The sequence below is a fragment of the Apaloderma vittatum genome, unplaced genomic scaffold, assembly GCF_000703405.1.
Source record: "Apaloderma vittatum isolate BGI_N311 unplaced genomic scaffold, ASM70340v1 scaffold3322, whole genome shotgun sequence".
NCBI classification, from domain to species: domain Eukaryota; kingdom Metazoa; phylum Chordata; class Aves; order Trogoniformes; family Trogonidae; genus Apaloderma; species Apaloderma vittatum.
The window spans coordinates 12,700-25,067 of NW_009701708.1; the positions used below are offsets into that span (position 1 = coordinate 12,700).

General features: G+C 45.3%; 1 protein-coding gene across 1 annotated transcript; it reads left to right on the top strand.

Moving 5' to 3' along the window:
- The first annotated feature begins 744 nt into the window (after positions 1 to 744).
- On the top strand, positions 745 to 9,619 carry ASB4 (ankyrin repeat and SOCS box containing 4). The gene is made up of 5 exons (XM_009879224.1): positions 745 to 1,026; positions 2,435 to 2,734; positions 5,447 to 5,937; positions 7,621 to 7,734; positions 9,431 to 9,619. The coding sequence occupies exons 1-5, from the start codon at positions 813 to 815 to the stop codon at positions 9,617 to 9,619; spliced, it is 1,308 nt and encodes a 435-aa protein (XP_009877526.1). The 5' UTR covers positions 745 to 812.
- Positions 9,620 to 12,368: the final 2,749 nt, after the last annotated feature.

Here is a 12,368-nt window from a genome sequence, read left to right on the forward strand (position 1 = left end):
GAGAGAAGCCCCAACACATGGCTGTAAAGATTTACAGCCCCAGGATCCCAGAATTTCTCCTGCGTAGGAGCATTGCTTGTGGTGCCAGAGCAAACTAAGGAAATCCTGCTGCTCAGGGTATTTTACAGGTATTTTACAGGAGACTGGTCTTGATCAACACAATGATCCCTTGAGGCTTTACAGACCAGAGTACCAGTGGAACCAGCACTGTGGGGAGAATTTGATGGCTGGAGAAATGAAACCAGGACTAACACGCTAAATGCTGTCCTAGGGAAGAGTGAGGTACCTCACTCTTTTTTTTTTCTTGAATTTTTTTTTTCTCGAATTTTTTTTTTCTCCTGAAATGCACTAGTTTGTTTTTTTTTTTATTTCTCCTGAAATGCACTAGTTAAAATGCTTCTGCAGGCAGAGCATCAGATCCCATTGCAGCCAACAAATCAGCAATGGTAGCTATGAAAGGAAATGCCAATGCTTCTCCTGCTGAGAAAAAACACCCAGGACTAGTGTCTTTTAATGTAAGTGTATGGCAGGAGCCATGTGGTTAATGAAGCATAATGCGCATAAAGCCCACAGAGATAACTCTTTTTTTGGTGTTATTGCTAGTGTGTCTGTCCTCGCTTTCATAAAAAGAGTGTGGTGATATCTAAGGGTGGCATTTCAATGCCTGAAATGCTCCCCATATAAATAGAACAAGCAGATCAGCATGACCGAGTGATAAAATTACCTTCTGGTCTTCAGGAACTTCAGCATGCAACTGTGCTATAGGGACCTCGCTGTACCCTTATTCACAGCACAAAAAAATACCTTTGGAAATGGATCTGGAGGAGGCGTGCAAAGAGGGAGAGAATACGGACAAGAAAATTACTCGAGCTGCAGCTGCAAAGTTGGTGAAAAAGGCTTTTCTTGAAGCCCTGAAGTCCAATGACTTTGAAACACTTGAAGAGCTCTTGAGCCAAAAGAAAATAGACGTGGACACAGTGTTTGAAGTGGAAGATGAAAACCTGATTCTAGCATCCTACAAACAAGGTAAATGTGGCAGCATTCAACCAGCCAGAAAAATAGATGGGTTTGAGTGATTTTCAAGAAACTGCCGTCTTTTCTCCCTCCTGAGGCTGCAGCGTGAGCTGGCTCGCAGGCAGTGAGGTCTCGGGAGGTTCACGCGGCCGTGGCAGGGGAGCTTATCGGCTCGGTGGAAGGCAGGCCAGAGACCAGCCTGAGCCTCCCCGCTGCCCAGACAGCTGCTGTAGCTCCAGGGCAGTCCCAAAAGAGGAGTCCTTTGCCATTTTGCTCCCAGAGGACTAGGGTGCAAAGCCCAGAATAGACACATGCAGGCTGAGCGTGGTATATACATTTCTTGCATGCACTCAGTCACGTATACGGACCGCTTAGAAACAAAAAATGTTCGATCTCTTCCCTTTCCAGTGTAAAGAACTAGTACAGTGCATTTCCCCTAGCTCAGGAGAGCCAAGGAAATCCTGTGGACCTCCCATGGTTCTGGATGGAAGGAGATTTGTTTGTCAAACTGACAGAAAGTGAGGGTGTGCTAGTTTATCAAAACAGAAAAATCATCTGGAAAAACACAACCAGAAAAGACATCAGTTTCGGAGTGTAGAAAACCCAGACGAGTTTTCAGCCAGACATTGGCTGAGTTTCCAAAAGCTTACAGCTTAAAGCATTAAACCACGTTTGCTCTCTGCTAAAATCAACATACTTCATGATTTCCTTGCTAACAGATTCTTTGTGTGCGTCTAGACAAGAGTAGTGATCAGCCTCTGCCAGAAGTTAATCGTATGTGGAGACAAACACCCCCCGTCCCAGCAGCCCAGCAAACACGCTTGCTTTCTGTGACATAAAGAAGGGACAACATCCAACCTCTTCTCCTTTTCCGCACTTCTTATTTAATGATTGACTCCTTTGGATTTCATCAGGGTGAGGATGATGCAGTCATGACGTACTTCCCTCAGGGATGGTGGCTGAACTAAGCCACACAGTGATGATCTATCTTAAAACACTTTTTCTTCTATCCTCAGCAGGCTGGGGTGCATCCTGGTTGTGGCTTGAGACTACAAGATTAATGTACAGATTTTTAATTGTAGTGGCATTTCAAATGCTCTAAGCTTTTTCTTTTTTTTCTTTTTTTTTTAATTTATATTGAGTCTACACAGGTTACAAGAAAAACAAAAGCTGCCTTCAGGGTACATCTACATGGGAGTTATTTCTCCAAAAGGCAGGCTATTCGGCACACAGAGTAAAAGTGCTTAATGAAAATGGAGAGACACTTGAGAGAATTTCATGTGCACCGAGCTGTAGCTGGTGAAATTAATGTAAATTATGGCAAAAGTCCAGCCCTTCCTTTCCCTCAATTATTCTCAGTAGGTGGGTAGTCCAAGGAAAGTCTTTGCTAAGGATGGTAACACCTTTTAACTCTGCACAGGGTACTGGCTGCCCAGCTACAAATTAAAAATATCCTGGGCAACTGGGCTTCATCTAGCTGTCATGTATGGACATCTGGAGAGTCTTTCCGTGCTCCTCAATCACAAAGCTACAATCAACTGCCGGCCCAACGGCAAAGCTGCCATCCACGTAGCCTGTGAAACGGCCAACGTTGAGTGTCTCAAGATCCTCTGCAACCACGGAGCTAAGCTGAACTGCTTCTCCATGAGCGGGCAGGCGCCCTTGCACTTCTGTACGACACGAACCTCCATGCCTTGTGCCCAGCAGCTGGTCTGGAGAGGTAAGGGACAGCTCTGGAGGGTCTCTCGTGGCATGACGATGGGTATTTGTCAAAGTCCGTGCGTACTTTTCTGTTCCATCCTCAGCTGACCCATGTCTTCATCTCGGAATCCTTTTCCCCATCTCTTTGATCAGAGGAATTTCTCCCCTTCTGATTCCTCACCCCATCTGTCCTTCCTCCCCCCTGGCCACTGGCCCTCCTTTGGGGATTGTTTCCCATTTCAGACCCTCCAGCCCACCACCTGGCCCATCCCTCAGCAGAAGAGCTCCTCTGAATCAGGGAGTTTCTGTTTCTCTATTTTCCCTGTCTTCTTCACCTAGGTTTACTACCGAGATGTTTTCGCATGAAAGTGCACCCCTCTCCTCTTCTTTCTTGTTCAAATATCCTAGATCTCAGTAAAATTCTTCCAACCACTCATCTTTTGAGACCTGGCCTTGAAAAACTGGATGCAGTTTTTCATACCACCTCGTTGCCAGCAGCCGAACTCCTGCATCTATGTAGGGATCGGGGAAAAAAAACAAAACAAGACCGTTATATAAGATTTTTGTTTTCCCAAAGTAAGCTACATTATACTGCTGGGCATCTGTAACAAATAAAGCCACAAAATACTTGGATAAACATATTGGTGTTGCACATTATTGCCTCAACACAAAGATGCTGACTCTGGATGCAGTAGAAGATAGAGGTAAAAGGTACAGCAAAGTCAGGCAATTCATTTATGAAGAGACAGATTCCTCTATTTATCACACTGTGCCATGGCAGATACTAATGCTCTGGAGGTTTTTTTTGCTCTGTGTGTTGTTACCGAGGGCTTTTTCCTGAGATGCAGAGGCCAAGTATGCTCTGTGGGCAAGGCAATCCCCGCTCCCAAATAAACAACCACATCACTTTTCTTGTGCTCCAAAGATATATATTATTTTGTTTGTTAGAAAGGAAAATAAATGCTGCCAGTTGTATCCTGCCCAAAGCAAACAGTCCTGACAGCGGGAAGTTGAGTTTGCTACCATGGAAAAGCTTAAAAGTCAAATGTACTCTTATAAAATGTAGCATAGGATGAATGCAAATGAAAGGATGTATTCTGTAGGCTTTCTCTACCCACCCTTCAGCAACAGAATAATAATAATACTTTACAGGCCACCCTTCATCCTAAGGCACTTGGTAAGCTCACATCTCTGTATGAGCTAAATATCAAGACTCCCCACGAAATGGGAAAGGTCTGGAGCAAAATGTAGTCTTGACAGTGTGAGAGAATGCTTGTACTTTCTACATCTGTTTTTTTACAACAAAAATCTTTTAGAGTGGATGTGAGTGACATGCTCATCGGTCGGGATATAGAACATACAAACCCTCTGAACTCACCAGGAGCTGCTTAATCCATTTTTGATTTCTCCTTGCAAAGAGGTGGTGCAGTAAGGGTTGTTCTGGTGGTTGAATGCTGCAGCTGCTGTCTGGGAGATGTACCAGATAGTAAAGAATACCTGAGCTTTGGCAGGGCTGCGGGAAACATCCAGTGTCAGGACAGTGGCCGGGTGTGAGTGAAGTTATGTGGTCAGGATTAGAGCAAGCGTCTGGCATTCCTTCTGTGGCCCATGTCATATATTCCTTTTATACAGTTAGGGAGCTGGAAATTAAAACTAAATATCCAGAATTGTACGAAGCCAGAGGGTGGGCTGCTTAGTGACGCAGAAAAAAGATGGACTCGATGATCTTGAAGGTCTCTTCCTACCAGAATTGTTCTGTGATTCTGTACGCTGTGTGCACAAACACACTGCAGCACCACCCGACAGACGAAACCAGGTTTTTGGTTCTTGTCGCTGCACCGAAATTCCCAAAGGGCATCTCCCACCCTGTCACCTCCCCCCTAACCAAGCACAGCTGAGCCCACGTTGGATGTCCAGCACCTCCAGACTCAGATTGCTGATACTCGCAGGGAGCACTCACGGCTCAATGGCATTAGTGCTCGGGTTTTCCAGCCCCGCGGCGATTTTTGACTCCTCTTCCTCCCTCCCAAACCTTACGCCTCAGCCTTAGCAAAAATTTGGCCACGTAAGGGCTTTCATGAGTCCATGCCTTGCTCTCGCACAAGGGCTTCATTGCTGGTTTGCCAAGTCTCAGAATCATGGAATCGAGAGAATCAGGGAATGTTGGGGATTGGAAGGGACCTCTAGAGATCACCCAGTCCTCGGTAGATGGTGCTGTTGGTTCAGCTGCCACAGGCACTGACACTGATCCCTTCCTGCCGGTCCCCTGAGCTGCTTGAGAGCAGGGCTGGGACTGGAGTGGGACACACATGCCCTCGACGATGTGGGTTTTTTAATGTCATCTATGGATCTGCCATGAAATGTCCTTTCTTCCAGGCTGGCAGTTGGTGAGGTGCTGCAGGAAGCGTAGATCTGCGGAGAGATGTTCTCCGGAGCAGGAGTAAAGCTCCTGTCTGCCTTCAGTTCTTAATTTATAGGAAGAAGCATTTTACGCTGAGATTTGCAACTGCATGCTGCTCAGGAAGGGTGTTCAGACAAGGTCTTCTGCACGCTCAGAGCCAAAGCTGCACCCTGAAGTTTCTAAGGGTTTCCTGGAGGCTTAAGAAATGCATTTCCATGTGTATCTTTCATGGCACGTGTCTTCTCCTTGGGCAGCAGGGCTCGAGCAGAGAGATGTCTGAACCACGATTGCATTGCCTTCATATTTTTCCCCATCATATTTCTTCGGCAGGAGCAAACGTGAACATAAAAACAAACAACCAAGATGAGGAGACTCCTCTGCACACCGTGGCACGTTTGGGTATCCCGGAGCTCGTGGCCTTTTACGTGGAACAAGGAGCCCAGGTCGACGCCCTCAATGCCTACATGGAGACTCCTCTGGCTTGCGCAGCCTATTGGGCTCTTCACTACAAGGATCAGATATACAGCCCGGATCACCACCTCATCTGTCGGATGCTCCTGGACTATAAAGCTGAAGTGAATGCTCGCGACGAGGATTTCAAGTCCCCCCTCCACAAAGCCGCCTGGAACTGTGACCACGTCCTGCTGCACATGCTGCTGGAGGCAGGGGCAGAGGCGAACGTCATGGATGTCAACGGCTGTGCCCCGCTACAGTACATCCTCAAAGTGACGTCTGTGCGGCCAGCTGCCCAGCCCGACGTCTGCTACCAGCTGCTGCTGAATCACGGAGCAGCGAGGATATATCCTTTGCAATTCCACAAGGTTAAGGATGGCTTTGAACAGCAGGGGTAGGGAGAGAGGTGGTGTCTTGGACAGGAATGGGACGAGGGATTCATACTTGAGGCTTTGGTGGTATCTGGATTTGCTGGAGTCAGTAAACTGGGAGCCCAGAATGCCCAAAACCTTGTGAGCCAACCTGTTGTAAGAAGGGTGTTGTTTAACTGAAGTGAAATTACAGTTGCTAATGCCAGAAGCCAGACCCAGAGCCCATCGTTGTTCTTAACCAGCCTGAAACTCCAAACTCTAAACGCTGGTTCAAGCCCGATTTTTCAGAGTTGATTCACTTTCTCATTTGAGAAAACCTACATGCTTTTGTCAGACCTGGCTCCACACAGGCTTAACGGCAGGGGGGAGGTTGGACTAGATGATCTCCAGAAGTCTCTTCTAACCTCTAATGTTCTGTGATACTGTGGCATGAAATGCGTATTTCATGGCCTGTACCAAAGGTTGGAGATCAGACCAGTTGATTCAGTTCGTCACTTCTGACCTTTAAAACTGAATTCAAATCTACTTAAGAATTAAAAGGATCTCAGTAAAGCTTTGGCTCATTCCCAGGAAATGTGGAAAATTAAAAGGGAAATGCTGGGTCTGAGCTCACAGTTGATGAAAAAAAAAAGAAAGAAATGAAAAATAATTGCGGGATCCCTCCCAAAGAATTTTTTAACGTCTGCAAAGCCTAAGGTGCTCACGGAAATAGCTGGCAGTCTTATTACATCAAACAACTAAGCTTGCCATAGTCAGGACTTATTCTTTCTCATCTGGTGCCATGAGCAACATTTTACAGCTCCTCCACCACATACGTAAAGTTTTGACAAGCAGGCACAGAAGCCTTTGAATAAAATTCCAAAGTGGTTGTGCCCTCCTGAGCTCAGGGTGAGTTGGCTCTGTCCGTATCGCCTTGTCTCCTACAGCGCGGTTGAGAGCCAGGTCTAGGGTCTCCTCTTCTGCCTCCACCTTTCTCCTGTTGCATGGAGCGAGTCTCCCTTCCAAACCAGCATTTCCCATCTGTAAAACACGTAGGATGGTATTTATCCCAGAGGGAAGTTGTGCAGTTTTGTTTGTGAAAGCCCAGTGACTGTGTGGGACAAAACTGTCCATTGAACAGGGTGAATGCAAAGTGTTATTCCCTGAGCGTGCGTGACAGGAGCCCTTTTTTTTTTTACTACAAAGGTCAAGTTACTGGGCAGAAACAGTTGTTTCAGGAGCCTCATGTGGCTTGGAAGCCTCACTTCCAAGCTGTCTTATCTCCCAGCCTTCATTCAAATTTTCCTGTAATGATGAATTTTTGATTCATGTGAAGGATTTTTTGTTTTTTTTTCTGTTCCTGTGCTGCATGACCTGGAGCAGGGACTTTGTACGTGGCTTTGCCTGCTGTTATGTCACTCAACCCATCTATGAACAAGTTATCTCCAGCTTTGAGAGGTAAAGCCCATCTGGACAGCAAACTACAGCGCTCTGGAGACCTAAGCCAGGGGTTTGCAGAGCTCCACTCCTCAGGGCTAGCCTGGGGGTTCCTGCTGTACTTGCACAGAGTAGGCTTGTGTCTTTTGCCTCTCCAGCCTTATCCTCTCACAATTCTTTGGCTGTGTCCGTGCGAGGATGCCACGGCACAGTGCCAAGCCCCAAGCTGGTGGTACTCATGGTCTCTGTGCATCCCGCCCGCAGGTGCTCCAAGCCTGTCATTCCCACCCCCGGGCTGTGGAGGTTGTCGTCAACACCTACGAGCACATCAAATCAACGTCGAAGTGGAAAGCAGCCATACCCGACGACGTCTTTCAGGTGAGCTCTTCATGAGCTGTAACCGAGTGAAAATCCAAGCTTGTTGTTTGTATTCTCCACACCTGGCCCAAGAAAACCGAGAGTGCTTTTGAAAAAGAACATCTCAAAGGATTCGGGACTTACCCATTTAATGCCACTCATTCGACAAAAGCATATTGCTTACTGACAAAAATCACATTTTTCAGAATTTTTCATTGCTCAGCTGTCCTTGCATTCAGCCAGTGCAAAGATTCTGGCTGTGGCTGGTGTTTATTCAGATCGGTCAATGTGTGTATTAATATCTTTTTAAGTCAGCAAATGTTTTAAAATTACTGTGTTAGGTGAGTATGACAAGGTGTGTTTAGGTTCCGTGGGTCGGGTTTCTGTGAGCAGAATTTAAGTGAAAAGTAAGAGATCAATGAGGAAAAGATGTCAAAATGCAAAATTGTGGGACAAACTACATGCTTTGACATAATTATTCCTTTAATTCAGAAGCCCTCATAGTCCCAATATTCCAGTTCAAAGCCATTTTTTTATTGATACTGGTCTTTTTCAAAATTTTCACATTAGTGCTGAAGTGTACCAGTATCTGCTACACATTAGCTGTGGTGCTTAGGGAACTCCACCCAAATTATAATGCAGAGTTATACAGCCAGAGGGACTGTGAGACTTCTTTGGGGTCAGATTTGTTCAGAAAAATAAACAGAAATCGTTCTGGGTGAACACAAAATTAAAAATTAAAGGTCTTTTTCCACTTTAACAAGACCAACAACAATAAATAATAATGATAATGAAAATGATAATGATGATGATAATAACGATAATTATTATAATAGTTCTTCAAACAAAAATTCTAATCTGAAGTATGGGAAGATTCTTATTTGGGAAAGTCCATAGCTGCTTTGTTGAGATTTTCATTTTTGTCGTCAAAGCCATTTGCTGAATTTGACGTGAAATTGAAGAAAATTTTTTTTGCTGACACAAGTCTGTACTTTTCCACACATGAGGTGTATCTGAAAATACGTGTAACCGGATCTGTCAAGCAGCGAGATTAAAAAATAAGGTCAGGTCACACCTAGTTGCACATATTTGGTCTTTTTTTTTCGACATCAGTTGTAAGCATCTGCACTTCTTTTTTCTTTTTTCTTTTTTTTCTTCTTTTTTCTTTTTTCTTTTTTTCTTCTTTTTTCTTTTTTCTTTTTTCTTTTTTCTTTTTTCTTTTTTTCTTCTTTTTTTTTCTTTTTTCTTTTTTTTTTCTTTCTCATGGGGATGTAATTTTATTTACTTTACAAGGCCAGTGGGGCAATGGGTAAGACCAAAGGTACTCAGCCATGCAAACTCCCCCGTGACACTGGGATTAGGTCACCTCGCTGCCCGGCGGGGAGGTTTAGGGGATTAACTCATCCACGTGCCCTGACCCTCAGCTGCCTGCAGCATCTACTGAGATCCAGACTAACACCTCGAGCTGACGCATATAAGACACACCAAACATCAACATTTCACCACAGCCTTTAACGTAACACTAAATATTTGAGGCAAGAGTAAGAATTTTGTGCAGGCTTTTGGCTAAAGCGAGCTCCTGGTGTTTGATGTGCCTCCAAGGGTTTCTGTGCTTCTGACCAGAGCTGCATGTGAGCAGGGGAAAGGAAAACAGACTTATTGCCCTAAACCAAACTGGTGAGGGTTTTTTTTGTGTTTTTTTGTTGTTTTTTTACAGCGGCACCAGGATTTCTACGACTCCTTGTTCACCGTGTGCAGCAATTCACCACGGTCACTCATGCATTTATGCAGATGTGCTATTCGAGCGATATTGTCCGAAAGGTGCCACCGAGGAGTCCCCTCGCTCTCCATCCCCCTGTCCATGAAGAAGTACCTGCTGCTGGAGCCAGAGGGAATCATCTACTGAACCACAGCAGAGCAGGCACTGGGGCTCCCTTCCCGGATTCGGGAGCCTCCGCGGGTACCCTGGAGATCCAGGCACAACCCTAGCTCATCCCCATCATTGTCTTCAGCTCTCATTTGGGGAGTAAGAGAGAGGATACTACCGAAAAATAGGACATTATTTAGAGTCACATGCTTTCCCAGAAAGAAGTGGGCAAACTGCTTTGAATCGTGACCACAGTCAGGATTTCAGTATTTTCCATATTTTTCTGTGGATTGACGCTTAATTCAATGTTAGTTCACTGTTTGCTACACCTGTCTGTATCTTATAAAGCTTTGTCATAAAAATATCCCTTTTAACTGTAAGATTTATTTATATTTTTAATTATCAATAATAGTATGTGAACAGGATTGAAATGTGCAGCGCTGAAATTGCCGTGCCTTGATCTTCATGCCCAGGTAGCTTTCAGCAGATGTTGTCTCCGTTCCCACCCTTACTGTGACCAACAATGAATTCATACCCTGGTGGCAAGAAACACGGACTTGCCCCTGCAACCTGCTCAGCTGTATAAGTTATAAAAGTTACACCCACCCATATACTCATATAAAAGTTATACCCACCCATCCATCCCTCAGGATGGTGTCGGATGGAGTCTGGAAAGAATAGGAACCCTTCCTTCATTGACTATAAAAGGGAGCTAACATGCTAACATGGACTATACACCTCGTTTTTTGGCAGATAAGTGTGGGTGAGGGAATTCCACCTTAACCAAAAGCTGTTTCCAAGATGAAGATGTGATGGCTGTGCTGTCACGGACCTGCCAGCCCCTCTAATTTGCAGATTTGCGCCTTTGGACCTGCCAGAGCTGGTTTCCCTGCTCAGTAGGAAACCCTGACTCCTGGCCAAGCCTCTGTCTCCAGTCCAGGAGGATGAAATGCAGGGCAGAGGCAGTTCACGCATCAAGCGTCCCAAGTGTGTGATCCGAACCCGTCTTTTCTTCCCTTTTTCATTTTGATGCAACGCATTTGTGACAGTTTTTTTAGACCCTGACAATTCTGGCCTCTGTTCAAAGGGAGGTGAGCCATGCCCACCGTCGGGAGCCGGTAACTCCCGACTTCTCCCTGCATCCCTGACTGCGGAGCTGTCGGTCCTCAACATTATTACTGTCTCTTTGCAAGGGAGCCCACGTCACAGCAGGCTTCTGCCCAGCCAAGCTGTTCAGTGGCTCTGTGTCTTGTAAAGTGGCAATAATAGCACTTGAAAAAATGGGCAGATTGTCTGATGTTGTAAAACACTTCTCTTTTTGTCTCAATTTTCATGAATCAAAGCTTGTACAGTGTTCAGCGAGAACCCAGCTCATGGGTCTGTGGATGGCTATCTGACACTTTATAGCTCCGATGGGCAATTTCAAAGGCAACATAGACCACGAGAAGATGGTTTCTCATATGAACGAGAAGTCCCTGTACTTCACTAAACTGATGAAATTTTTCTAGAAAGTTAGAGAGATCTCTGTCAGGGACACTGCAGTTTACAGGGGAGAACGGTCGGGATCTGGGGCAGGTTGTCTATAAAAAAAAATCTCCTTGAGGCAGTTCCAGGGGCGATGGGTTGTCCTGAGGAAAACCAGGGAATTTGGAAGGATGAAAAAAAGCTCAGGTTATCTAAATGCACTGCTTTTCTAGGCGACGTAGCTATGTCAGTAAGGCTTGAGGAAGAAGATCTGCAAAGTGGTCAAGGCATGAAAATGTTGGCTGCTTTCTGAACAGTGTGACAGCGGAGCACGCTGGGCAATCCAGAAGAGATAGGTGGACGTAGCTGATTTTATTGGGAACACAGCCCTGGGCTGGCTGCTTCTGGAAGTGGGATTCTGCATCTGGAAGAGGGAGGTTTAAGGCAGAACAATAGCTGTGTTTTCTGACCTGTCGTAATCAGGACTCGCTTGCCAAGGGGGAAGAAAAAAAGGCTGTCGCCAGTATTCCTAAATTCCCTTCGATCCTCCCCCTCTGCAGCCAGCACGCTTAATTTTTATTCTGTGGGCACCCAGTCTCATTTCCAAGCTTTGTACCAAGCAGGTGCCAGATTATAGCCATTGTGGCATCTGACAGGGAGCACAGTGGGATCAGGCTGATTACAGTCATAGGAATTTGCAAGCTGTTAAAAACACTGGAGAACATCCCTATCACAGAAAATAAAAAGACCTGACTGATGCACTTTTATTGCTTCTGTTGCTGGAGTGAGAAAGATCAACAGTAAACAAACCTTCTTATTTGCTACCTTCCAGCATTTCTTTCTTTTTATTCCTTTCATTGTACTCTATTCCCACGTGCTGGATGGAGTTGTTCGTCTGAGGCATAGGGTGCCTGATAATAAACTCATCATTTATTAAAGGATGAGCACAGCCTTATTATTCTGACTTAGTTGCAGATGCCTTGACGTTTTATACTGTCATATAACTCCTGATTGTGCTTTTGTATTTTTAAAGCTGCAACAGATTGGACGGCTGCAAATGGAAATAATGGAAGGACAAGCTGTCACCCCTACACTGCAAGTTTGAACCCAGTCGTGGCCTAAAATGGCAGAAAATTGTTTCCAAGGTTGTTTGGTGTCTTCTGTGAAATGAACTGCTTTTTGTCATTTGGCTCCTTAGTAGGGATGTAGCCGTGTTTGAGGTATTTCCACTGCATTTCACAGCCTAGGAGGGTATTTAAAGCACAGATGGGCACAAAGAATGAACTATCTTTTCCCATTGATGGCCCTTTCCCACAGCTCCCTT